The sequence below is a fragment of the Sorghum bicolor genome, chromosome 3 (assembly GCF_000003195.3).
Source record: "Sorghum bicolor cultivar BTx623 chromosome 3, Sorghum_bicolor_NCBIv3, whole genome shotgun sequence".
Classification (NCBI taxonomy): Eukaryota; Viridiplantae; Streptophyta; class Magnoliopsida; order Poales; family Poaceae; genus Sorghum; species Sorghum bicolor.
The window spans coordinates 10,926,531-10,953,498 of NC_012872.2; the positions used below are offsets into that span (position 1 = coordinate 10,926,531).

General features: G+C 44.0%; 2 protein-coding genes across 5 annotated transcripts; both read left to right on the top strand.

Moving 5' to 3' along the window:
- Window positions 2,127-6,513, top strand: LOC8074498. 4 transcript variants are annotated; one of them, XM_002455354.2, is made up of 9 exons: window positions 2,127-2,257; window positions 2,355-2,518; window positions 2,670-2,762; window positions 3,454-3,532; window positions 3,628-3,706; window positions 4,644-4,683; window positions 4,761-4,895; window positions 5,176-5,313; window positions 5,991-6,513. In XM_002455354.2, exons 2-9 carry the CDS (start codon window positions 2,385-2,387, stop codon window positions 6,280-6,282), a joined length of 990 nt encoding a protein of 329 aa, XP_002455399.1. In that variant the 5' UTR covers window positions 2,127-2,257; window positions 2,355-2,384; the 3' UTR covers window positions 6,283-6,513. The 4 variants fall into 4 exon arrangements, with proteins under 4 accessions (XP_002455399.1, XP_021310853.1, XP_021310851.1 ...); XM_021455177.1 differs by lacking the exon at window positions 2,127-2,257 and adding an exon at window positions 3,046-3,136 and having other exon boundaries at window positions 2,499-2,518; XM_021455178.1 differs by lacking the exon at window positions 4,761-4,895.
- On the top strand, window positions 24,404-26,282 carry LOC8085821 (transmembrane protein 136). The gene is made up of 4 exons (XM_002455356.2): window positions 24,404-25,134; window positions 25,227-25,367; window positions 25,497-25,712; window positions 25,869-26,282. Exons 1-4 carry the CDS (start codon window positions 24,871-24,873, stop codon window positions 26,004-26,006), a joined length of 759 nt encoding a protein of 252 aa, XP_002455401.1. The 5' UTR covers window positions 24,404-24,870; the 3' UTR covers window positions 26,007-26,282.

Here is a 26,968-nt window from a genome sequence, read left to right on the forward strand (position 1 = left end):
TTATACAATATATAGAAAAATAATAACTTATTATTAATTATCTATACCATGCACAGCTCTCAACTTCACTTAGGATGGAATTCTTAGCATACGTTTTTGACGAGTCGTGCAAACGAATATTTCGACAACATTTCTGAAGATCTCCAATACATGATTAAGGAGTTAGACAGAATATAACTTAGATGGTTATAATATTAGAAATAATATTACTACACATTCTTATATGCAAAACTACTTTCGAATTATATATAGACTCAAATACAATTGTATAAAAATTAGACTATGCAAAAATAATTTTATTGTTTTAAGATACATTCACAAGATGAAGCCGTAGCGTTAGCACGGGCATTATACTAGTATTAGTATTATTATTAGACTGAATAGGAATTCTCTTACGTAGGATGATATTGTTTGTCATGGTGAAAGCGGAAGCTACTTTGAAGACTCAAGTTATGTGTTATCTAGCTTATCTATCTACCTCATTTCTATCATTCAAAGATTCTCGTCACCATGTTGTATGATTGCAATTCTGTTTCAATTCTAAAAATAGTTGTTGTAGTTCTAAAAATATGATGAGTACAGTTCTAAAATGTATGACTTCGAGTATGGTTGTTACAATATTTTTTCCGCTCTGATAATAGATTATTTTTGGTTCCGAAACAGTCCGATCCCATAAAAAACTCCTTTTTCTTAGAAGACTGAATAGGTGCAAAATGACATATACGTGAACCAGTTATATGTTCTAGAAGCAAAATGTTATGGACTGCATAGATGGTTTACGTTTTTCTAGTTATATCCAGAAATCAAAACTTTCTTGAATGCCCAAATGCTTATCTTGCGGGTCAGGTACTGAATTGAATCTCTTTTATTATTAGGTTTAATCCTAGAGTTTGTTGGACGTTTGCCCATTCGAGTAGTTTTCCTACTGAACACACTGATTATCCATGTTGCTTCCTTGCTATTGTACAGAACACTAATGCAAATGATTTTGGTTGACTGGTATGGTGTATCTGTATAATGTATTGTTGAAGCGTTTCAGTTCGATTTGGGCAGCTTGCTTTTAGTTCAGATTGGCAAATCCCGTCACGTGATATGCTGATCGATGGTCATGTAATTGAGCGTAGCTGTGATCTATTATATATCAAATAACAATATAGTGGTATACAAAATAGTATTCATGATTGATCTTGTGGCTACATGCATAGCATTAAATAGCTTGCAGATGATCCGTGTCTATGAGTTGTATAACCTGTCTTTTTGGTTGTCTGTACATCTAATTTGAGGCACTTGCAAACGACTCCCGTCTGTGAGTTGTACATAACCTAATAGTCATAGACGATGTTTCCAAAGGGTCAGCTATAGCATACTTTCTCTGTCTCAAAATCAGTGCTTATCTTGCACTCGAAGGAGTAAATTTGACTAAATATATATAAAAAGTACCTGAGATACTTTATCTCTCTAAAAAGTTAAAATAACTTATAATTTACAACGAAGAGAGCAACATTTTTAGGAAGAATTTTGATCTCGGATCTACAGAAACTATGACGAAAAATGCAAATAAAATCTTGCGTAAAAATACAATTAAATGGGTCACCCTTAATTTTTAGCATATATTTTAGAAAATCAAAAAGATTTTTTTGAGGCTCTAGGTCCTTAATTTTGGATCCAAAAAAAATTAAAATGTCATAATTTGAAACTCTCTTTATCATTACTCGTATAAGAGGATTTGCATTAAAAAAAAGGAAAAAATCCACTTTATCTCGTTCAATTTTCAAAAAAGTTTATTTTCCTCTCTAAACTCTAAAATCGGACAAGCCACCTCTTTCTCAACTTTTAAAACTGTTTAACTTACCTCCCTAGCCTGATTATAAACGGTTTTGAAGGCGGTTTTGTCTTTTTATTTTTTATTTATTTTGACTGAATCTCTAAAAATATATAGTAAATAAAAAAATCATAAAATAGAAAATTTAATTTTGTTGGACTCTATATGAGTTGATCTATACATTAAATACACAGTTAATATATAATATGATATATTTTATTATAAAATTTTTATTGTAACTTTATATCTATATTTTTTCTATAATTAAACAGAATAATTCAACAGTTTCTATGGAAGGAGAAGAAAGGAGTGGGGGTCTTCAGTTCAGCTGGCTGGGGCAGCTGCCGTACCCTGTCGTAGGTGGAGCTCCGAGGTTGGCAGGACTCATCCGCGTGTGCGGCGGCCTACACCAAGAACAGAACCACCCACACATAGGTTCTTGTAGTGGATTCACTGGATTCAATTTAACCAATTGATTTCTATTTTGAACTGCGATTCTGCGAATTTGTGATCTTGTTAATTTCCACGACAGTCTTCTTGCGGGCCAGAAACGCGAATCACGATGATTCCAGGAATCGCCCCCAAGACGGCGGCGGCGGTGCCGGTGGCCTGGGCACCTCAGCCTCGGCACATGTTCGTGTTTGGCGCGGGCTTCGTCGGCCGCTACGTCTCGGAGCGCCTCCTCGCGCAGGGCTGGTTGGTTACCCCCCTCACTCTTGCCCCGCCCACTTCATCCTCCCTGCTTCTCGCTGGCTGGGCGGCGCCGCGCAAATCCAGCCCGCTCCTTCCTAATGTCCAATTCCCCGTCTCAGCCTAATTCCTGACTTGGGAGTGGATGAATCTGCAGGCAGGTTTCCGGGACGTGCACCAGTGTCAACAAGAAGAGAGAGCTCGAGATGCTGGGCATGAATGCTTCCGTTTTCGATGCTACAGAGAGCAGGTGTGAATTCGTGGTTCGTGCTGTTTATCCTGTCCCCCTTTTCATTCTTGCACTTGTTTCAAGCCTGCCCCATTTGTGCTTAAATATTGATGGTTCTTCAGCCACAAGCATTTCTAAATAATGAATCAAATATAAGGAGAGAAGAACCGACCTATAAGCCATGGTTGTTCGCTTGGCTGATAAGCAAAAGTATTGTTCGCTGATTTGTTGTGAGAGTGGGCAGATTCGCCCTTCATGATAGGGGAAGCCCCTCCGTAAGCACTGATTATTCCCTTCATGATAGGAATCCCACCGGCACATTTTACATGCAAAGAACGTAGAGATGGGCCTATAGCAGTTTCTGGTGAAATCATGCAGAAGCAGGTGGTAACAAGGTTCTTTTCTGTTTGGCTTTGTAACACATTGCTTGCACTAGGTAACTGTTTGCAGCATAGATTCACTAGCCGTACTTTAAGCCTATTAAGCCTATCAGATAGGCTAGTTGGTAGAGTTTATTTTTCTTAGTTACCATGATATCAAACTGTGTATCTGACTCCATTCTGAGGTCTGAACATCCCTGTTACTTAGCATGTGTTCTCCACATCCTCTTGCTCATATTAATGGGCGTGATGGTAGTATGTTTCTGTACATAAATATTTCTGTGCTTGGTCGACTTTTAAGTGGTTCTTACTGATAGATATGTCACTTGCAGCCTGGAAAATATTCACAATTTGCGACAAGCAACTCACTTGCTCATCTCCATCCCACCCATCCCTGGAATTGGTGATCCTGTAAGTTGTATTTCAATCATTGCTTGTGTTTGTTTGATCAAGCTTTAATGCTAACTTGATTTCACTTTATGGTAATTTGCACCTGTTACCCCCAGCTACTTAATTTAGGCGAAGACCTGAGGAGAACACTCAGCCATGGTAATCTTGAATGGTTATGCTACCTTTCGTCAACAAGTAAGCTCTCAAATATTTCGTGCACATTCAGGTTTAATTGCATGATATTTTCATTTAACATGTTCATTATTTGTAAATCATATGCTACTTGGGGTTGGGGATTTCAGGGTTGTGAAGGGTGAAGTTGCTCACCTGCTGCTCAAAGTTGTCAAGGTTTTTTGGGGTTAGTCAAGAGAATTGCTGCAATTAGTCAGGGGAATTTCCACACTAAATATGTCAATATTTTGTTCATAAGCTAAAAGCTGCAATATTAAAAAAAATCGACCTGCAGGGGCAAGACCACCCCAACAACGTTGCACTAAGAAGAAGCTTCTCATGTGCAGGCCGAGAAACACCCCAAAGGCCAGCTGACCTGGACGTGCTGTGGACATGTGTATCTCGCTAAATCAGATTCAGATGGTTACATGTATAACTCAGGAACATAGCTAATGAGGGGTGTTTTTTTTAACCCAGGCCTTTTTAATTTCGCTCCCACAGGGAATTGAACCCAAGACCTGAGGGGGAGGGGGTTCTTATTCTTGCAGTATCATTAGAAATGGATGTTTCGTATGAAAACTAGCAGGCTCAAATAGTGGGGAAGAAAAAACAAATATCTTCTCTAAGCAATTATGATGCAGAAACTTGAAATTTCACTATCTCTATACACCCAAACATCCAAACATGGGGATAGGCCCCTCGTATAAATCTTATTTAGTTGCCAACATATTATATGTGGAGTAACATCAAATTGAGCAGAGTGCTTCTTCCATTCTTCTGCTTATATCATGGTAGTCATTAACTATAATGCATATATTTCTTTTTATCTTGTCATGCACTTAATCTGTACTTGTCAAACATTGAAGCTGAGTCAAGGGTAATAACAAATCATGCTGTGTGCAGTGCACCATATAAGAGATTTTCCTTAGAAAGCTACTTTGTAACAATTTCCTACTTTCAGGTGTGTATGGTGATTGTGGTGGTGTATTGGTTGATGAGGAGTAAGGGACTTATTGGTTCTTCTCTTGTCCATGAAGTACATTTTAATAGAAAGCTAAATACACTGCTGTGCATGCAGTCATACAGTAAACCCAAAGAGTGAGTCTGCCAAGCTAAGATATAATGCAGAAAAAGGATGGCTGAATCTTATTGATGATCTAAATCTGTCAGCTTTTATATTCCGTTTAGGTGGAATATATGGGCCTGGAAGAAGGTTTTGACCTGCTGAAATTTCATTCCATTTCACCATTTTAATTTCTACTAATTCAGTTTGACCAAAAATAGAACATTTGTTGGCATGCTGATTAGTAGCACTGTGTAAAGCTTATGAAAACTGAAACATACCTATAATGCCAGGTCAAATAATAGAATAGATTATAACATGAAGAACATCTTATTGGAGACTGTTGTAGTACCTTGATGACTGTTTTGTGAAATCCTTTGTTTCATAGTTCTTTTCTTATATTCCAATGACTAGACCCTGTTTACTGCAGTGCTTTGGACACCTTAGCCAAGGGCAAATTTTTGTCGCAGAGACAAAAGTTGCGAGAATCTAAGCAGTATACTGCACGAATCCACGTGGCTGACATCTACCAGGCTGTCTTGGCTAGCATGTGCATCAGATGTGCAAGGTTCCCTTTTTGGATGCATTGATTTCACTTCAGTTTGTGATATCCAACAATATTTTAGTCTTAATTCATGTGCCACGTTGCTTGTGGGAATGCACAACCAAGAGATTTCAACTGTACTTGCCAATTAACCAACATAATGATATCATGCATCATGAAGTTTCTTAGGGTAACAAGTATGGTGGGAATTTCGCATTTTGTGCTATGGACTTTGAATGGTACTCCCTAAATTATAAGTCATTCTAACTTTATTATGTATCTAGACATGATGAGGATCTTAGATCAGCCTTTTGTTTCTGGCTAGACGCTTAGAGTTAATGTCTGTTGTAAGTTTGTACTGTCTTTTTCTATAAAATTATAAATTGAAGTGCTGTGGGGATCTCCGCCACGTTTTTTGCCTTAAAAAAATATATATCTAGATATGTAGCAAAACCTATGCATCTAAAAAAGCCAGAACTACTTATAATTTGGAACGGAGGGAATGTTTAATACCTCTAGATGCAATATTTGCACGTTTGATATTCTGATCATACACTATCAAATATAAAAACTTCAATTCCAAACCCAAGTACAGATGGTACTAGTTTTTAGTCATGTTTGGTTCTTTCACAGGACCTAGTGAAATCTGAAATATCTTGTTTGCTAATGATTTGCTTCTCATGTTTATAATTCTATTCCAGGAAAATATTTAATGTGGTGGATGATGACCCTGCCCCAAGAGCTGAGGTTTTTGCGTTTGCTAGGAGTTTGATACAGAGGAGATATCCTGATCTGATAACTGAAATCATTGATGCCAACTCTACAGGCTTGGATTATCAAGAAATAATTATACCTGCAGAGAAACGGGTTTCTAATGCTCGGATGAAGCAGGAACTTGGTATTAATCTGCTTCATCCAACTTATAGATCTGGCCTGCAGAGTATCATTGATGCTTGGCAAATTCAATCTCAACTTCCCAATATAAGTCAGTGATGTTTTAGTTTTGGAAAGCCATGGCTGAAAATATATTGCTGCCTGTCAGAAAAAGTACGGCTTATAAGACAAGCGAATGAAGTAGTGCATATGTCCTTGATTTGGTTCAGATGTAATAATCTAGTGGATATAGACACCCTATACACGTTGTAGCTTTTTTGCAGAGTTGGTCTGGTGCTCTTGTTATTTCTAGCAATATTTACAAATCGTATAGTCAAACCAGACAATTAAGCAAATCAAGCAAGCAACAGATTCTTCAATCAAATTAACTAATTTAGCAAACTATCATCCAAATGAAAGCTTCTATGTCCATCTCTAGAGATAAAAACGGTACGTATATTTTCCGACCGTATTCGAGACTGAATTTGTTTAGAGTGGTTTAGATCTGTCTATATCTGAGTCTGAATATTCAACATCCGATACCGTATTCGTATCTGAATACTTAAATTATGTATTTATAACGTCGACATCCAATCGTATCTTATCCGACATGATTAATATTATCCGTATTCGAATCCGAATCCGACTAGAAATATGAAAACAAATTTAATATCAGTGATATCCGTCCATATTCGATCCATTTTCATAGTGCAGATCCATCCGTTGTATGTACAGATTCTTCATCCTCCTCCTCCGTTGCTGTTACTGAACCGGAATCTACATGCTGATCTTGGTTCTCACTGTCATCTCCATCAATATCTTGAGCCGTTGTTGCTGAATCAGATTCTACATGCTGATTTTGATCTTCACTGTCATCTCCTTCATCAGTATCTTGGGCAGTTCCTATTTGTAGCACAGTTCATGTTCCTAGCACAAGTATGCTAGCTTGACAGAGGCAGCAGCACGAGCAGCAACAGCTCTAGGCAGGTTACGTCCCTCTTATCCAGACGAGCCTAAGTCATAGCAGCGCCATCACCTTTTTGTGAAGCAGTTCACAATTTTCATCCAACTTTTTTTTTGTACATGCACAAAATACAATACAAAATCACATACCGTGCAAGGAATATTGGTACCAAACTCCACTCAGTTAGTAATAGTACTTAGTATATGAGAAAAATCACTTCAATTACGCTCTTGGTCATTATCGACGAAGAAGTCCTTGGATGTAGAACTCCGGTCCGGCAAGGAACATAATAGAGAGGGGATGGGGCACCGTTTAATTAATTTTTAGACCAGCGAACATATAAAAATATAGTAGACTAAAATTTTTATAATTATATATTAAAAAAAATTAATATTTTTCTATATAAAATTAATCAAAATTATTTTTTTTTGGGAATAGATAAAAATAAATATTTAAAGACGGAAGGAGTAGGCAGCGCAACAAGGGTGCGGTTGTGACTGCCGGCAGCCTCAGTGGCTCATTTTTACGGATGTACTATAGTACTGTTTTAATGACGTCGCTTGTCTTTCTAGTGGCTCGCTAGCAAAGATGGAAATACTATTATAACCTTTTCAAACTTTCAATGCACCTATCGGGTCTCATACTCGATCGCGAAAAAAAAAGACAAGAAGCGAGATCTTGGTGCCTAGAGTGAAGGCATCGACGTTGTCATTGATGAAATCATGAAACCCATTTGAATCGTTCAGATGAATCTACATGTGAAGCCCCTATCTTGGTTCTTACAGTGAAGGCATTGATGTTTATCCAATTTCTTGTTTGTTTTTGTTGGTCTGCACGTATTTTATTGTTCCATAATAAATAATATCACCTATTGTAGTATTGTTTATATATGGAGTAATGAACATGCTTGTTATTGGTTCGCACAATGTTCATGTATCCACTTGTTTCTTTTTTTTTTTTTGGCCCCGTATACTCTTGTTTGTAACACTTCTGTACAAAGTGATTGGATTGACTCTGTTCTCGTAGCTAGACAAGAGCCACATATTTGTATTTTTTTTCCTATATATACTTTGGGAGACACATGAATTATAAAATCATCATAAACTGTTTTTTTAAGTCCATAGTACGTATGTTTTTTTCAATAAAAAAATGTAACCTTGCGGTTCCCGATGAGACCGGCCGGGGTACCCGGTCCTGTACGAACAAGTAACGGAAACAAACTCATCATCGAAGATGTATTAGGAGTAGGTTCTGATTGTGTTCGTCAAACAATGCAGATCAATCCTAATTGGATTCCTTTAAAGTCAAGCTGATATATGTTTTTTTCTAGAGAACGATATTATATGTTATTATGACAAACAATGATCCCTCTTTCCTCACGTGATGAAGAAATTAACGTACAACGCGGCCGCCATGGCAAGCACGAGTTGGGCTGCCAATATGCACGCGACGACGACGACGCCCAGCAGCATGTTGACAAGATTGTCAGATAAGCTGAGCAGGTTCGCCTGCGGACTCTCGCCATCGTCGGCGATAATGGCGCCGCCGCAGACGCACCACGACGTTGAGCTTGCAGAGGCTTGTAGGTTTTCCGACTATGCTGGCTTCAGCTCTGCCCTCCTGATGCTCTCTCCCAATAGAGACAGCGAGATTAATGAATCATTACCATCGTCATCAAGCTCACGTATCATCGCCGCCGACGATACAGCGTCGTCGGAGGACAAGGAGGCGACGACCCTCCCGTGCGTCGCGTTCCCGTCGCGAAACGGGTACATGGTCTTCTCCCTCGCCGACGACCGCTTGCGCGACGGCGTCCGGCTGCGCCCCGTCACTGGGCGCCGGGTCGTGCCGTCCCCGTACGGCGGTGCGGTGCTCGCCACGGACCTGTCGTCTTTCAGGCACCCGTCCCGCCTCGTCGACCCGTTCACCGGCGACTGCACGCCGCTCCCGGACCTGCCCGTCCCACTCTGGTACAAGGAGCCATCGTCGGTGTGCGAGCCCGAGGCGCCGCGCGTGCAAGGCCGCCGCCGCGCGGCGCCGCCCACCGACGACGGCTTCGCGTGGGACCGGTCCCCGCGCGGCGTCATGATCGCGCTAGGCGACACGGTGTTCTTCTGCGAGGGCGGCGGCGAGTGGACGACACTGTACCGGTCGACGACCTCGTCGGGAATGACCGTGAACTACCGCGGCGGCTTCTTCTTCGTCCTCCAACAGCGCACTCTGGTCACCACGGTCATCGACGCGAGGACCCTCGACAAGGTCGCGGATATCTGGCCGCCGCCTGGCGACGACGACGACGACGACGCCGTCGACTGCGTCCACCTGGTGGCCTCCACGGACGACGTCTTCTTGCTTGTCCACCGCGCAAGGGACATGGATTGCGAGCTGTTCTCCGAGGTGTACCGTGCCAGGCACAAGAAACCGACGCCGGAGTGGTCCAAGGTGACCGACATCGGCGACCGCGCGCTGTTCGTTGACAGGCTACATGGATTCTCGGTGGGCGTAGGCGGTGAGGACACTGCCGGCAGGGTGAAGAGGAACTGCGTCTACACGATTAGTGCTACACCGGTGGAAGACCCGCAAGGGCGCCGCATTGTGGTGTACAACGTGGAAGAGTTTCGCCTGAATAGGCCGGAAGTGGGAGAGACGCTGGAGTGTCGGCTCGGAAGCAGCCAAGTTGAGCAGATGTGGGGAGAGCCGTATTGGATGATCCCAATGAGCATAGAGGATCCATAGGAGTAGGAAGTTAGCAATAGCGAAGGTAGGGCTGGAGGTGTGAATGCACCAATATTTTTTAAGTGACAGTTTGACCTAAGATTTAGTATCCACAATATATTTAGGCCTTGTTTAGATCCAAAAAATTTTAGAATTTTGACACTGTAATACTTTCATTTTTATTTGACAAACATTGTTCAATCATGAAGTAACTAGGCTTAAAAGATTCATCTCACGATTTATAGGCAAACTCTGCAATTAGTTTTTGTTTTCATCTATATCTAATGTTCCATGCATGTGTCGCAAGATTCGATGTGACGAGAAACCTTCAAACGTTTTTTGTTTTTGGGGTGAACTAAACAAGGCCTTAGATCCTATTTGGCACAACTCAACTTCACTAATAAAATTGTTCTTCTTTTAGAAAATAGCTTTATAAGCAACTTTCTAGGTGGAGCTGAGCTACTTTGCAAAAAAAATATTTGGTAAAATATCTTTACCAACTGCTTCATGCATAGATAAAAGAGAAATGAGGGAGAGAGCTATAATAAGCTATCCTAACTCATGTTTTGTGAGAGAAGAAAAAACAGCTTCACCCATGAAGCTGTTTTATAGAAATATAAAGTTGTTATAAGCTGTACCAAATAGACCTTTAATATAGTCTCTGAATCTCATTATCTAGATTCAAATGATTAGAATATACTTAGAGATCTTTGTTTAGATAGGAGTGTTTGGAAATCAGCTATTGACTTGCTTGAACCGTGACTAGGGGCTTATGTTGGGTTTCAACTCTAGCCACTAAAATGTCGTTTTGTCGTCGTTGTTGTTGTTGTTGTCGTCGTCGTCATCTGAATCTTATTATCTAAAAAATCATCTCTGAATCTAGAGATTTAGTATGTTATCCAAATACTTAATTTCGGATATTCATATCATATTCATTCATGTCTTATTCGACACAACTGATCAGGTGTCAGACTCCTGCCTGGTATGCGGCATGGACTTGTAAAGAGCTCCTAGGCATCTGCCCGAGCCAGCTTGCCGAGTATCATTCGGTCGGGCAGTTCCCTTGGGCCACAAGGTCGAAGACTCTCTGAGCCCTTAGGCGATGGATGGTCAGACCTCTTAGGCTCTATAGTTGGGATCCAGTGGAGGCGTTTGAGTGCATTCGCTGGGTGTAGCTCCGGAGCCATTGGCCAATTAAGAGAATCAGTTTGAGAGTTAATTACGTCATCGTGGTACTAATCTAAGGGTTTAGATAACCCTAATGTTAAATATTTATCACCTAAATAAGGCATTTACCACCTCTTGTAACCAACTAACCATATAAACATATTGAGGATAGTACCAACCCTAAAACTGCTACATAGTTTCCATAGTTCCCACCTCAATAAGAAACTTCTCTTAGAAACCTTATCATCCAACATAGTTTCCTTGTGTGGGCTTATAAGGAATTTTTTCCTCACCCAATACATACTTTTTCTTTCTCCTTTATCCCTTCTCCCTCCTATCTCTTTCTCTTATAGTCTGGTTTTATTCTCTATGGTTGACAACAGGGAGGAGAAGTAGTGGTCACAACTCACATCCCATAAATCATCAGACTCCAGGTGATGTCCTATTTAGGGAGTTACGTCTACTTATACATTTTGGAGATGAGTTTTTTTTATCTTGCCAAAATCCTTGGATTAGGATCGGAGATGAGAGTTTCATGACCCAGTTTTCAATACATCTATATTTTAGAAATAGTGCAGAAGAGTTTCATGGAGATGGAACTCTCTTTACGTTTATGAAACTTTTATCATCTCTTTCTTTATTAATATAGTACCATATTAGCATATTTAATGTGTATGAAACTCTAATAAAACTCTATTGAAACTGGTCTTAGAGCAAGTTTAATAATACAGTCTATTTGCTGGCTGCAAGGTTCCTTGTAGCTTTCTTTCAGCCCACTCATACAATAGTTAACTATTCATTATTAATACATGGCCCACTTATCTCTCACAAAGTTTCTTTTTTCCTGTGCCTAAGCTGGTTGTAAGCTTACAGCATGCTTCTTCTCTCTCCTCCCTTCTCTCCTTAACTCAGCATTTATCCAGCTTATAGCCCACTATAATACTTGCAGCATAGACCCCCCAATCCGGAGCTTTGTAAATGATTTGGTGATTAAAGACACCTCAATAAATAGGGAGACAAGGTTCAAAAGAAATAGTTAGCGCGCCAACCGACACTTAATTAGGAGTACATGACAGCTGACCCAATCACATCCGCCTTACAGTTGGGCTGATCGAGCAACCATGCATGCTGTGGTGGACTGTGGTGACTGGTGAGCCAATCGACCTTTCTCTGACAGAGTCATTGCAACACTGGTGACGCTGACCAGCCAACTAACAGCCTAATAACACGGTAACACCTCGTGGTCTTGTTTATTTAGCTGATAAGTCATGATAGAAATTACTGTTAGTTAATTTATTGTAAGAAAAAAATATTATTAAATGTCTGATAGATTTGTCTGATAAGCTCAAGCGAATAAGACAGCCTCATAAAAAAAAATACAATACACATAAGCAAGCAAGAGAGAAATCACATCCTCCCAAAAAAATATACACATAAGCAACCAAGAGAGAAATCACATCTTCCCAACGCGCGCGCACACTCTATTGCATCATTAAAATTGTCTTTGTAGCTTTTTGCAGATGATGTGCATGTGCTAGGGACACCACCCTTTCTCTGTAACGCGAGACTGAGCAGTGGCCTCAACTTTTCGTCAGATGAGGCCTATGCAGCTTGTGAAGACTATATATATTCTAACACCTGCGAGATCACCGTTTGATTGTGACATGGACGATCAGTGCTGAGATATAGCGAGTGTGTGGGGGAAAGCCCTTACTATATAGCAGCAAATTAGAGACAACATGCACGAACATGTTTCATTCAGGTCCAACTGTGGATACGCGCGCTGAGATAACTAGATGGCGGTGTTGTTTTGTATGTACAACAAAAGCTATCCCCTTTGCTTTAATTATTTGCACATGTCTATCTAGTTTCTTGGTACAAGCTAGTTCCTTGTTTGACTAGTATTTTTTTTAGATTACACGGTACAATGTTGTACATATGCATCCACGACACGTATATATATTCACTCCTATGAATACATATATGCAAAGAACTAAGCTGGCAGATCATCTCGAGATTCATGAAGTCACCAGAGATATCTCGTAATCAATGGAGACGTTGTCTACCACTGAAAACATAATGTCATTAAATCCTTAAATAAATCCAGAAGAATACGAGTATCTGTGCCAAATCGAGGACTTCCAAGTGAACATGTTACACCACAAGAAACCCAATCTAAAAGTTAGTTTGACAAGTTGACTCCAATGAACTGAGCCTCCGATTATGGAAAAAAAACATATCTTGTATCTCAAATTTTGGTTAGACATTAAAAGATACAAATACCAAAAAAAACTTTTAATTATTAGTTTGAAAACTAGTTGCATGAGAAAAATATGTGTCCTGTAGTACTTTTATCTTCAACGCTCTCACCGATACTGAACAGAGAAAATTAGTGTAGATACAAAGTCATGAAAAATAACATCTATCACTGAAAAACAGGTATTTTCCCCTCATGTGCCACCTCCAGAATTTTGTTTTGCTGTATGCGGCTAGAGGTTGTAGCATCGGTTTGATTAGTTGCTTGTATATACCAGCCTAGTTTGCATTAGACCTTAGAAATGAATGCATATGTAATGTGGTGCTTAATTTTGTCTTTTGTATATACAAAAAAGTTGCAATTAGTAAGATCATGGTTGGTTGCTTCCATTATAGATCGATGTTGAATGTGGTCGCCGCTAAGCTTTGTTGCATTGTTCGTACATGGTGGACCGGCCCATTAGCTCGTAGGGCATTGCCATATTGCCAATTATTTTCCTATTGTAACTAGAAACAGTTTATCTCCACTAAAAATTGCTATATCTTTGGCTTAGCCAACGCCGCTAATAATCCTAACCAGCTCACAATATTCATTTTTTACTCTAGACGGGTATAACTATATGTATTCTTTACATAATAAATGATATAATGAACTGTCTAATAATTGTTAAGTGGTTTGGTATCAAATGATAAGTAAATATGAATGTTAATTATTGTCATGAGTATGCCGATTGAAATAAATATTAGAACCCTATACCTGTATTTTAGTATTTGTATTTATGAATTTTTCTCATGTTTTTTAATGTATAAATTGCTAAAGAGAATTGTTGACACCGTTTTTGGGCACGTGTCCAGGATGACAGGATAGGGTGGCAGTACAATGCGGGTTGCTGATGAGGATGGTTGCCGATGAGGGAGAGGTTGAATGTGACTAAGTCCACAGGCAGTAATATGGTGCCGATGGCTGGATAAAAAGGTCTGCCGATGACTATGGCAAGGGGATTGCCGATGACGCGAAGGAGGAGTCCGGAAGCTGCCAGTTGTCATCTGGAGGAGTTTCGGTTTGTTACGAAGGATAGTTTTATTATTTCCTTAGTTATTTGCATCGTTTTGTATACGGATTCCGTGTAATTTGGAATTCGAATTCTAATCGTGTCTGGTCGTAGCTCTTTGAGCCGGGTATAAATATAAACCCTAGGACCTTGTAATCAAGATATCAAGAAATCAATCAAACACACGTTTTTACTCATATTCCAGCATCTACTTTTCGACGACTTCGTCATATTTTTTTTTCTTTTATTACGAGTTCTTAGGAATTCGTCGACTTAAGCTCGGCGTGTTCTCGAGTTCCGCGTGAGTACCTCTTAGCCGTGACATCCGGGCGCATCGCTGTTGTCAGGACTAAAGTATTCGAGTTATCACCTTTGCCGATAGCAAGGTCAAATCGGCTGGCACGCCTTAACGTTTGAATCGGGTATTAGCCCTTTGTGTTTGCAGATCAGTTTTGCATCAACACATCTTTTGGCACGCCCAGTGGGACCGATTCAAGATCAAGATCAACATGTCGATCTCTGACCTCGATCAAGACAACGTCATCCCCGTGACGGAGGCCAACCTCAAGGATGAGCTGAAGCAAGCTATTGCCCAAGCCATGGAAGAGTTCAAGCAGCAATGCCTGAAGTCTTTCAGCATAAACAGGAGCGGCGAAGTGGTCCAGAAAGATGCACTGCCGGCACCACGGCAGGTCACCTTCGACGCCAATCCTGGCAAGCTTCAAGATATGGTTGACAATGCCATCAATCGAGCGTTGATTAACCAAGCTGGTGTACTGTCTAATACGGTTTTCAACGCCGTGGCAAGAACCTTCAAGGAAGGACAAATCCCGCCGGATTATGTGGGCCCCTCCCATCATCAACCCACGGCACCAGAGGTCACGGCTCCATCGGCTGCCTTGACGAGTGCAAGTGCACAGTCTGCCGTCCCTCCAAGTACATTGGGGACTACTGGTGCACTATCCATGCCGATGGCAACCAACCCACAAATTTCAGTTGGGCAGCATAAACTGACAACAGATATGTTGGCATCGACAATGTCAGGGTTAACGCTTCCTCCCAACTGGTGGGGTTATGGTATGCCTCCAGAGTTGACGCCGGGAACATCACAAATAACTGACATGAGGGGCAAAACTCCTATGACATCGGCACCTTCCAATGTGCCGGTGAACCAGAGTCCTCGGTATACCACAACTACTACTGCAAGGCCTCACACTGGAAATCCTCAAGATTCAATGTTCCAGATGCCCAACGCATCGGCAGAGTCAATGCTGATGCAACAGAGGCCTATGGCCCAGTCGGGGTATGTCAATTCAACGACGGTACCCAATTACCAATCATCGGCAGTACCTATGCCGATGAACGCTAATAATGGATGGCTTGGACAGCAAGCCTTTCCACAATCGCCCCAGCAAGGTTATCAGACTACGGGGTTCCAGCAAGGGCAGGTTTATCCCGGGTTCCAAGGTCAGGGAATTCCCAACCAGCCAATAAATTTTGGACAGCAACCCGGAGGACAGCCAATCGGTGGACAGCAGTTTGGTAGTCCGCAGATTGGAGGACAGGTGACCAATACGATGTTCCATACAGGTCACGTCCCGAACAGACATGTGGAGGTTCGCCACCAAATGCCAGATCCGCAGCTGCCTCATCGGCAAGATGCCGATGCGTATTGGGCCGATAAGATTGCTGAAGTAATGAGGGAACAATTTGGGATAAAACCCAAAGTCAACACTTATTCTTATCGGACACCGTATCCTCCAGCGTATGATTTGATCCCGCTTCCACATCGGTACAAGGTACCGGATTTTACAAAGTTTTCCGGACAGGACGACACGTCAACCATGGAGCATGTCAACAGGTTCATTATTCAATGTGGAGAGGCTGGTAACAGGGACGAATTGAGGGTTCGTCTATTTTCATCATCATTGTCTGGATCGGCCTTTACTTGGTTCATATCATTACCTCCCAACTCAGTAATTACTTGGGCCGATCTAGAGAAGCAATTCCACAGATACTTCTTCTCGGGGGTTCATGAGAAGAAGATCACCGACTTGGTCAAGTTGAGGCAACGTAACGATGAGTCGGTGGAAGGATTTGTGCAGAGGATACGAGAGGTCAAGAATAAATGCTATAGCCTGGTTCTGGATGATCGGCAGCTAGCCGATTTGGCTTTCCAAGGTTTGTTACCACATATCAGGGATAAGTATGCCTCTCAGGAGTTCGAAAGTTTAAGTCATTTGGTGCAGAGGATATCTGATCAAGACATCAAGCCTTTCGAGCCTAAGAGGGCATGGAATAAGAAAGTGTCATTTGTTGACGAAGCAACAAGCTCAGATTCCGATGAGGAACCAGTAATCGGTTTGGCAGAGTGGGTAAAAAACAAGAAGCCGATGTCTTGTCCTTTTGGGCAGAAGGAACCAGAGAAGTTCGCCTTTGACACCGCCAAGGCCGATAGGATATTTGACTTTCTACTTCAGGAAGGTCAAATCAAACTGTCACCTAACCACGTGATCCCGTCGGCAGAAGAGTTGAAGAGGATGAGATATTGCAAGTGGCATAATGCAACTTCACATGACACCAACGAGTGCAAAGTGTTCAGACAGCAGCTGCAATCGGCTATAGAGTCAGGGAGAATCAAGTTTGACAGTTCCAAAGCCCAGAAGCCGATGAAGATAGACCAACATCCTTTCCCGACAAACATGTTGGATGCTAAGGGGAAGGCTAAGGTCTTAACGTCGGAGACAGCTGAGAAGAGTGCATCGGTAGATCCTCAGCATCAAGTTACTACCGCCGATGCAAGAAGTAAGGGCTTGGTCCAGGAAGGAGCTAGCTCAGGAAGACTTCCTCGATCTGGTATCGTCATAACTCATAGAAGGCCTCGAGAGAGATGGCAACAACGGGAAGATCGGTATCGGCGCCAGCAGGAAGATTATCAACGGGAAGAAGAAAGACGCCGACAGGAGTGGAATCGGCACAGGGATCATTGGAATTGCCCATTCTTCATCCATTGTTGGGAGGAAAATATCAAGCTCCCTACTGTCAGAGACTGCCCTGAATGCAACGGTTATGATCGGTACGATAGGAACGATCGGCGTTATCATGATGATGAACGGCGATTTAATGGGCCAATCAGAGGAAGGGCGTCACTTCATGATCGGCTGGGGGGCAGGCTTAGCGTTCGCGATCGGCTCGGTGACCGTGTCCAGTATTTTCCCAGGAACCAGGAAGAGCTCGAGGAGATGGCTAATGCGCGGGTTCCCGATGAGTTCATATTTTGCAGAGATGCTAACACACATCGTATGGAGTCAAGGGAGAACCGACGCCCGATGGCAAGACAAAGGACACTTCCTCCATGGTGCCCTCAAGGATTAACCAAGACACAGAAAAGGAGATTGCAACGAGAAAGGCAAGAGGAGCTAAACAAGGGAGAGAACTCTGGAAGTCGGCAGCCGTCAGACACTAAGAGGGAAGGTCCATCGGCAGGCGTCAACATGGTCTTCATGTTGCCGATGGAGTTTCTTGCACCAGCCAGTGACGATGACCTGAAATTTTCTGATCAGATAGCTCAGTTGGCTCTGGATCCGATGACGGCTATCTTTGAGAAACCTGCCGATGACGAGAGGCAGCATCTTAAAGCTTTGTTCCTCAAAGGAAGGGTTGATGGGCAGCCAATGACTAAGATCCTAGTTGATGGTGGAGCTGCTATTAACATTATGCCGTATGCAGTATATCGGAAGCTTGGGAAAGGGGATCAAGATTTGACCAAGACCGATATGATGCTCAAAGACTTTGAAGGAAACGTGTCTCCAGTCAAGGGGGCGATATGCGCAGAGTTGACCATCGGCAGCAAAACCTTGCCGACAACTTTTTTCGTGATCAGCGGAAAAGGTGCCTACAATTTATTATTGGGGAGAGATTGGATTCATGCCAATTGTTGTGTCCCATCTACAATGCACCAGTGCTTGGTTCAGTGGGTAGGTGACAAGATTGAGATCGTCCCAGGGGACTCTTCTTATGTTATCGCATCGGCAGAAGCGGATACTTATGAAAAGACTAGGTGCATTTCAGGAGAAGTTTGGGAGAAAGATTTTCTCAAAGTTGCCGATTATGAGATTCCACCGATCCAAGCAGTCAGTTCTGACGACGGTTTTTAATGGATAGATTCGCCGATGATGGAAAATTAGGCCAGGGATTCACATCGGCCGATGATTATGCCACTTTGATGACCGATGAGTTAGATGATTTAGCAGGGCATCGGTTAAAGGCTTTAATGAGTATAGAAGAAAATAAGAAGAGAGTTGCTAGATGGTATGATAAAAAAGTAAAGGCTAAGGAGTTTGCCGATGGGGATTTGGTATGGAAGTTGATTTTGCCAGTCGGGACTAAAAGTTCGAAGTTTGGGAAGTGGTCTCCTAATTGGGAAGGTCCTTATCGGATAAGACATTCAGCTCCTGGTAATGCCTATATTCTAGAAACTCTCGAAGGAGTTGAATTTCCCAGAGCATTAAATGGCAAATATTTAAAGAAGTACTACCCCAGCATATGGGTCGACGCATGAAAGTTTAAGTGCCGATAACACTCCTATCGGCTGGATTTAAATGTTCGGGGGCAGACTTAATGTTTCAAAAGATGCCGATAACAGTCTTATCGGCTAGACTAAAAGCTAAAAGCGGAAAAACAAAGGTGTGTTGCCGATGAAAGCTTCAGATGTTCAGCAGCGCTTGGATTGCTGATATGGCGCGCAGCCGAATCTGATTGGCTGTCTCTATCTCTTTGATATCATCATCGGCAGAACCTTCTATCGGCTTCAGCTTCCTCTTCAGCTGCAGCGCTTTGCGACCATGGACGTTTCGTTCTTGTTCAAGGTGCTTGATGGTCTCCGGCAGTTGACTCTCTTCTTGCTGGGCTTGGGACAAAGCGTCCTCTACTTGCTTGAGTTCGGCCAGTAGAGCTTCTCTTTTTGCCGATAGATCAGACACTTTCTGCTTCAGTGCATCACCTGAGGACTTTAAGGTGCCGATGTTCTTATGTTTCTCATCGGCTAGGAGTTTTTCTTTCATCATCTCCTCAGAAAACTGGATTTGAGCGGCTCTATCGGCAAGGCGTTGAGTGGCTCTCTGGTACTGTAGCTGGCGGCTTTCTAGGTGTGCAGCATGGAAGAGTGTTTCTTCAGCATCGGCAGGAAGTTGGCTTCTAAGGGTCTTGAACAGGGCTTTGGCTGGGTCAGAATCATTGACCAGTTGAGTTGTGTCTTGATGAAGTATGGCCGATAGCTCTTCCAGCTTAGCTCTGGTTTCTGCCGATACAGTTCCAACTGCCCGGGAGGAGCTTGCTTCCTCGCCTTCTTCTTCGAAGATATCAATGGCGAAGGAGAATAAGCTGTTGGGAGAATCTTGTTCCTGAAAATGAAGATGAAATAAGTCAGTTTTATGGTCAAAACTTCGGCAGACGATACTGGTGGAAAATTGGATGACTTACTTGCTTCAAGGCGATTTCTTGCCTTTGACTCAAAGAGGCCGATGGAGCTACAGGTTGATCGGCAAATGTTGCCGATGGAACGATATCGCCTGAAAGAAGACAGGAAGGATTATGAGACTAAATGAGAATAAGTTTATCGGCGGAAGTATTGTTGAGATATGTTACCCGGAGGAGAGAGAACAGCTGCCTGAGTCGGGGAAACCGCCGATGATATAACTGGGCCTGCCAGGCCAGTTGTTTGTTCACCTACGTCAGCTGATGTACCTGCCGTTTGAGGTTCTTCCTGCTGGGGTTCTTCCATCTGTGATGCTTCCTGTATTGGTTGGGGAGATGGTGCTTGCTGTGTCTGGACTTCTGGAGGAGAAGGGGAAGATTCCACCGGGATTGGGGACACCGGAGGAGGAGGAGTTGCCACTTTCTGGCGCTTTGTTCCAGCCTTAGCACCTTGGGTGCCCTTCCTCTTTGGCTGGCTAGACTGGGGGGCATCGGCACCTTGGCGTTTGGCTTTTGCCGATGCACCAGTTTGCTGCAACAACAAAAAGGAGTTTATGAGCACAGATAACCGATACAAAGATAGTCAGCATAAATGAAAAAGGTTTTAACAGATTGCCTTGAAAGCTTGCGCCAGAGTAGAAGCAGTTACCGTTGGTGATGTCTGAGTTTTCCTGGTGGTAACTTTCTTGAGACGCGCACCCCGGTGCACGATGGAAGCCAGAGTGGGAGCATTATGGCCGATTGAGGAGATCGGGCCTGATGGGAATAAGTCGATCGGCTTGCCACTCCTGCTAACCGATGGGGGGGTGTTGACAATCTGCAAAAGGAATACAGGGGTAAGTTACCGATGGGAATAGTATTGGAAAATGAGACATCGGTTTAAAATACTTACAGTGTCATCAGGGACTTCGTATTCGGGGTCGATCATGCCGCGGTATGAGAGGGCCGATCTGCAGAATAGATTCTCTTTCCATTCTGCCCACCATAGCTTGTATGCCTGAGTGATAAAGGCAGCTGGAACCCATTCTGACAGATCTACATCTGTATCGGCATTTGGTGGTAGCTGGGCTACTCGAGTCCACTCAAGGAGGTTGGCGATGGGTTCTCTGGGCTTTATTACATCGGCATAAGGAAGTGCAATCGGCAATTGGCCGAAAGCTAGCTGGCGAGCTAATGCCGATGGATTATAAAATTCATAGGTTTGGGGGGAGGTTTTCGTGCTACCGAAGAAATTCACTGGTATGGCTCTGGGAGTCACGATTGCCATCATCACCTCATTGTCCCTGTCAAGAGCTTCATCAAATGGATTGAAGGTTAGAGGGAGCATGTTGTCTGGGTCGTCATAAGCCAGCCATGGTCGTTCATCTCTGGCCAGACCCTCATACAGAGTCTCGAAGAATCGGCCGATCTGATCAGGATTGTTCCCTGAACCGGGTAAGACTATAACGGCTTCACCAAAGTTCAAGGGGGCACGCGTTGCCGATTCCTCTTCACCTAACACATGATTCTCGGCTATATCTCTTGGGAAGTGCTGTGAGAACAAGTTGAAATCAAGGCGCTTATGCAGGTGCAGATTGAGCCACATATTAATAAACCACCAGGGGCCTCCCAAGTTGCCGATGGATTGGCCAAGCAGGAGTTTCTGGGCTACCTGATGAAGAAGGTGGTAAACAGCGCCGAGCAAATATCGGCCGAGAGGAAATTGGCCGCCGCTAGCCAGTCTTTCTGCTGCCGATAGATAGACAGAAGTCGGTCCTGCCGATCGACCACAGAATACAAACTTGTCCAGCCACATGTTCAGAAAGGTGGTTTGCTCCTTTGTGGTGACAGGCCCTCTCCCGCGGTACTTCTGGATGTACCCTGACCAACCGCCGATAGCGCGAGTCTCCACTTTGGCACTGGGGGCGGTATCAAAAAAGTGGGTGCTATCGGCAGAAGATATATCTAGCCCAGTAAGCATGGCTACATCGGCAAGGGTAGGAGAAGCAGGGCCGTGGCCAAAAACAAAAGCATTGAGAGTGTCTGACCAAAAGTAGGATGCAGCTATCAGCAATGACTCGTTCCTGTGCATATCGGCAATGGATAGCCTAATGCATTGAGCTAGCTTCCTCTCACCCCATTGAACTTCATAAGAATTGCTGACCCTCAAGAACCAATCTTTCCACCCTACAGTAGGGCTGGGCCAAGAACGAAAGGTGTCTTTCCACAGATCTAAAGAAAAGTTTTCAGCTCTAAAGGGAATCCTATTGGTTTCTGCATTGATAAGGTCGGTTGGATCTGGATCCCCTAGAGGGCCGAGGCACTGAAGGTGTGGTTGATCGGTAGGGATGACAATTTTGTTGGACAACTCCTAGTGTTTTGGGGAATAAAAATACAAAGAAAAAGGAAAAGGAAAATGTTCGGTAAGATGAATCGCAGATGAACAGGAATGCGAGAAAAAGGTACAACAGATGAGATGGAAGTCTGACCTCAGGGACGATGAAGCCAATGGCCATCTTGTCGTGAAGAGGACGTTGGAGGGCACCGGAGTTGATGAAGAAGAGTGCTTGTCGGAGGTCTTGAGGGTTGCAGATGGCGCCGCCGCTGGAAAAGCAAAGTTGGATAGTAGAATGGTGTAATGGGGGAGGAGTACCCAAGAAGGAACTATTTATAGGACAAGATGGGCAAGGGCAAATCCGTCTTATCTCTTTGCCGCATCCGAGAAGCCCGAGGGTACTCAGGTGGATATGGTAACTGTTCGCACGGTAATCCAGGGATTGTGCAGGTGATTTGACAGGAAGCGGTCATTATCTAAAGATATTTTACTGTGCGCGATCTCCTGGTCGGTCCATCGGCGATATTCTATAACGGTCATCTTGCCGATGGGCGGATAGACGGGGGGTAACCGTTTTTTGCGAATATCCTGGTCAGAGCATCGGCAGATCTTTATAACGGAATTGTTGCCGATGTACTACCAAGAAAGATGCCCGTTTAGGAAGTTGGGAATTTCGAGGAATCTGCGGAGGATTAGGATCAGAGTTGTCCAGATTGAGGTTGTCGGTTACCGGATTAGGAGCATTAATTGCGGAGAAGGCATCATTACTGCAGAGAATTTCGGAGCATTAATAGTTTTATACTCCGAAACTGGGGGGCATGTGTTGACACCGTTTTTGGGCACGTGTCCAGGATGGCAGGATAGGGTGGCAGTACAATGCGGGTTGCTGATGAGGATGGTTGCCGATGAGGGAGAGGTTGAATGTGACTAAGTCCACAGGCAGTAATATGGTGCCGATGGCTGGATAAAAAGGTCTGCCGATGACTATGGCAAGGGGATTGCCGATGACGCGAAGGAGGAGTCCGGAAGCTGCCAGTTGTCATCTGGAGGAGTTTCGGTTTGTTACGAAGGATAGTTTTATTATTTCCTTAGTTATTTGCATCGTTTTGTATACGGATTCCGTGTAATTTGGAATTCGAATTCTAATCGTGTCTGGTCGTAGCTCTTTGAGCCGGGTATAAATATAAACCCTAGGACCTTGTAATCAAGATATCAAGAAATCAATCAAACACACGTTTTTACTCATATTCCAGCATCTACTTTTCGACGACTTCGTCATATTTTTTTTTCTTTTATTACGAGTTCTTAGGAATTCGTCGACTTAAGCTCGGCGTGTTCTCGAGTTCCGCGTGAGTACCTCTTAGCCGTGACATCCGGGCGCATCGCTGTTGTCAGGACTAAAGTATTCGAGTTATCACCTTTGCCGATAGCAAGGTCAAATCGGCTGGCACGCCTTAACGTTTGAATCGGGTATTAGCCCTTTGTGTTTGCAGATCAGTTTTGCATCAACAAGAATACCTTACATTATATTTCGTTATCATAGTTTTATATAGTTTCAGTTCCAGAAGAATGCCACCGCTAAATACTTTAGCTTGCTATTTATTTAAAACCATGTATGAATTATCTGCAACAGTACATTTATATATGATGCTGTACCAATTATTATAGTTTTTCCTTGAAACTGAACTAGCCAACGTACGTCGCTATCTGAGGACCAGTGCAACAGATTACTAACCATACATTGAAATGGAAAACCTCCGGGTGACAATAAATGGTTTATTTTTATATAACATAATATAAAACGCATATTTTTTGCACGAGGGAAAAAACATGAAACGGAGAGGTATGACACGTCCCGTGCATCGTCAACCAGAACCAAGAACGAATTAAAGAAATCATTGCTCTCCTTTGACGTCGCTGATTTAAAATCAGCTGCGTATTATTAGCCACCTGAGTCCGAGTCCGACCTATACCCGTCCGCCGTCCCCAACCGCCCCCATTGAATCTCTACGGAGAGCGGGGCCCTCAGTGTTTTTTTAAAAAAAAATTGGTTTTTGAGACTGTAGTATTTTTGTTTTTATTTAATAAATATTATATAATTATGGAGTAATTAGATTTAAAAGATCAATTTCGCGATTTACAAGTAAACTGTGTAATTAGTTTTTATTTTTATTTATATTTAGTGCTCCATGTATATGTCGTAAAATTCGATTGAATAGGGAATTAAAAAAAATTGTTTTTGGATGAACTAAACAAGGCCTCAGTATATATATGCCTGCTGTCAGTCACGCTACGGCCGTGACCGATCGTGTCCGAGTTCCTCCTCCTCCAGTCTCTAGTCTCTTCTTAAGCCAGTCTCAATGGCCCGTTTCACTACACTATTTCCAAAACAAATCTGCTGACAGAGCATCAATGAAACGAACAATGAAACAACCTCCACAATGCATGAGTTTCACCTTGATGTTTTCTAGGCTGGGCAACGCATTTAATTACTGCAAAATGATTGGATCACATGTAAGATGGTGAAACGATTTAGTCTTCAGTGGAGATTTCATCCTGTTTCACCGCGTGGGAAACAACGCCCGCGGAGTTTCACCATAGTGAAACTATTTGCTTCTCTCTCCTCTTCGTTTCATGTGCATGACAAACCCCATGAGACTGGCCTTATATAACTCGCGCGCCTTGCTTTGCTTGGGCCCAATCATTGTTCGATCGATCTCCTCCCAGATCTCTCTCTCTCTCTCGTCAGATCCTCAAGGCTATATATGGCGACTGAGTCGTCGGCGGCCATGGCCATGGAGGAGCCGGGCGTCGTCGTCAACGGCAGCAGCGTGGTGAGCTGGGTGGCGTCCGGGGTGGTGCTGTGGTCGACCGCCTTCTTGCTGGTGCGGGCGCTGTTCCCCAAGCGCTCCTACGACTTCTGCAACCGCGCCGTCTCCACCATGCACGCCGTCGCCGCCGTCTGCCTCTCCGTCGCCGACTGGTCCTGCCCCGTCTGCCCGCTCGCCGCCGCGTCCTCCCCGCGCCAGGTATACCTTTAATTTTCAGTTCATCAATTCATCATACAAATAAATACTGTAATAAATAAGCCGATGACGACCGTGGCGTCACTGGACGGCAGATGAAGGCGCTGGCGGTCACGCTTGCGTACATGGTCTACGACGCGGCGTGCTGCCACCTCAACGGCGACGTGCGGCTGGACAACACCGTGCACCACCTCGTCAGCATCGTCGGCATCGGCGCCGGCCTCGCCTACCAGAGGGTAATGCATGCAATGCATTTCGTCGTCGGTAGTCGGTAGGCTGCCGGCGCGCGGCCGCCGGCCGTTAGTTTGGCGATCTGCAGTTGAGCTAACTAACTAACGAGCTGCACCTGCATGCATGCCGTGCAGTGCGGGACGGAGATGGTGGCGTGCCTGTTCATCACGGAGATCTCGAGCCCGCTGCTGCACCTCCGGGAGATGCTCAAGGAGTTCGGCGTCAGGGACACCGACCTCAACCTCCTCATCGACGTGCTCTTCGCCGTCACCTTCTCCGTCGCCCGGATGGGCGTCGGGCCCTACCTTACCTACGTCACCCTGACCGCCGACTACCCCATCCTCATCAAGGTACGTAAGTACACATGCGCTCACCGAATCCGTTCGCCAGCCAAACCTTATCGCACCAACCTACTAGTACTTTTCAAAAAAAAAAGCTCTGACGACATGGCAGTATGGCACTCCTCGCATCTCTGACGACATGCTCTGTTGCTTCCGCTTTGGCAGGCGATGGCGACGGGGCTGCAGCTGGTGAGCGCCTACTGGTTCCTGCGGATCCTCAGGATGGTCAGGTACAAGCTCGGCAAGAAGAAGCCGCAGCCAACACCGCCGGGCCCGGGCAAGCTCGCCGCCGCCGCCAACTGATGTAAATTCTGTTCAAAGCCCAATCTGACAACAGAAAGGAGTTGATGAATTGGATTGAGACCGTGCTGTAAAGTGACCCGGGTCGGTCTGCGCTGTTCTCGCATCTGAAGCAATTTCCGTTGGCAAGGATGTCAGCGAAGGGGGCGGTGGTGCATGTACTCTAGCAACTGTATTTAGCGTACAAATTGTTCAATGAATTATGCTGAATCTGGCAGCTGCAGTTAAGCCTGCTCTAATGGATCGGGTAATAATTGGAGTTTTTGAGTTGTGGTGTCCTATGAAATTGTTTGGATGGGTGGTAATGGATTCAGAGGTCAAAACAGGTTGAGATGAGTTGGATTTGCTAGGAAATCGGGTTGGAATGGTTTGATTTTTTTTCCCCAGGTTCATGTGGTTCAACCCGTGGGTGGGTTCACTCTTTCCATCTCTAACACTGCGAACTCGCCCAGTCACACGACGGCCGTCATCGACAACACCGTACCCAGAGGCGAAGCTGAAATAGAATTTATGCGGTAATGATACTTATAATACGTCCGTCCGTCCGGTCGTTGTTGTCCACTCATTTTTGTTGCTCTCCCACGCCTTCTTATCCACTCATTTTTTTTCATCCCCACTCTTCTCTCACATCTCGCTGCCACTTCCACCACTCGCACCATGCGGCCGCACATTCTACCATGCGCGAGCCGCTCCCCCCTCTTTTTTCTCCTCCCTCTCCGCTGCGACCCACACGCCCTCCATGCCGCCGGAGTAGAGCACGACGGTGACAGCTTTCAGTGAGCGGCGCAACTCCCTTCCTCCCTGCTCTTTTCTCTCTCGCTCTCGTGACCTCCATGCATCTGGAGATGGAGACAACGACGCAGCTCCGACGAGGTAGGTGGGGAGGGATTTGGATCCGAAGCCTTTCTCTCCCTTTTCTCTCTCTCCTCTTATGGATCCGGATCTGAGCCCTCCTCTGCTCCTCC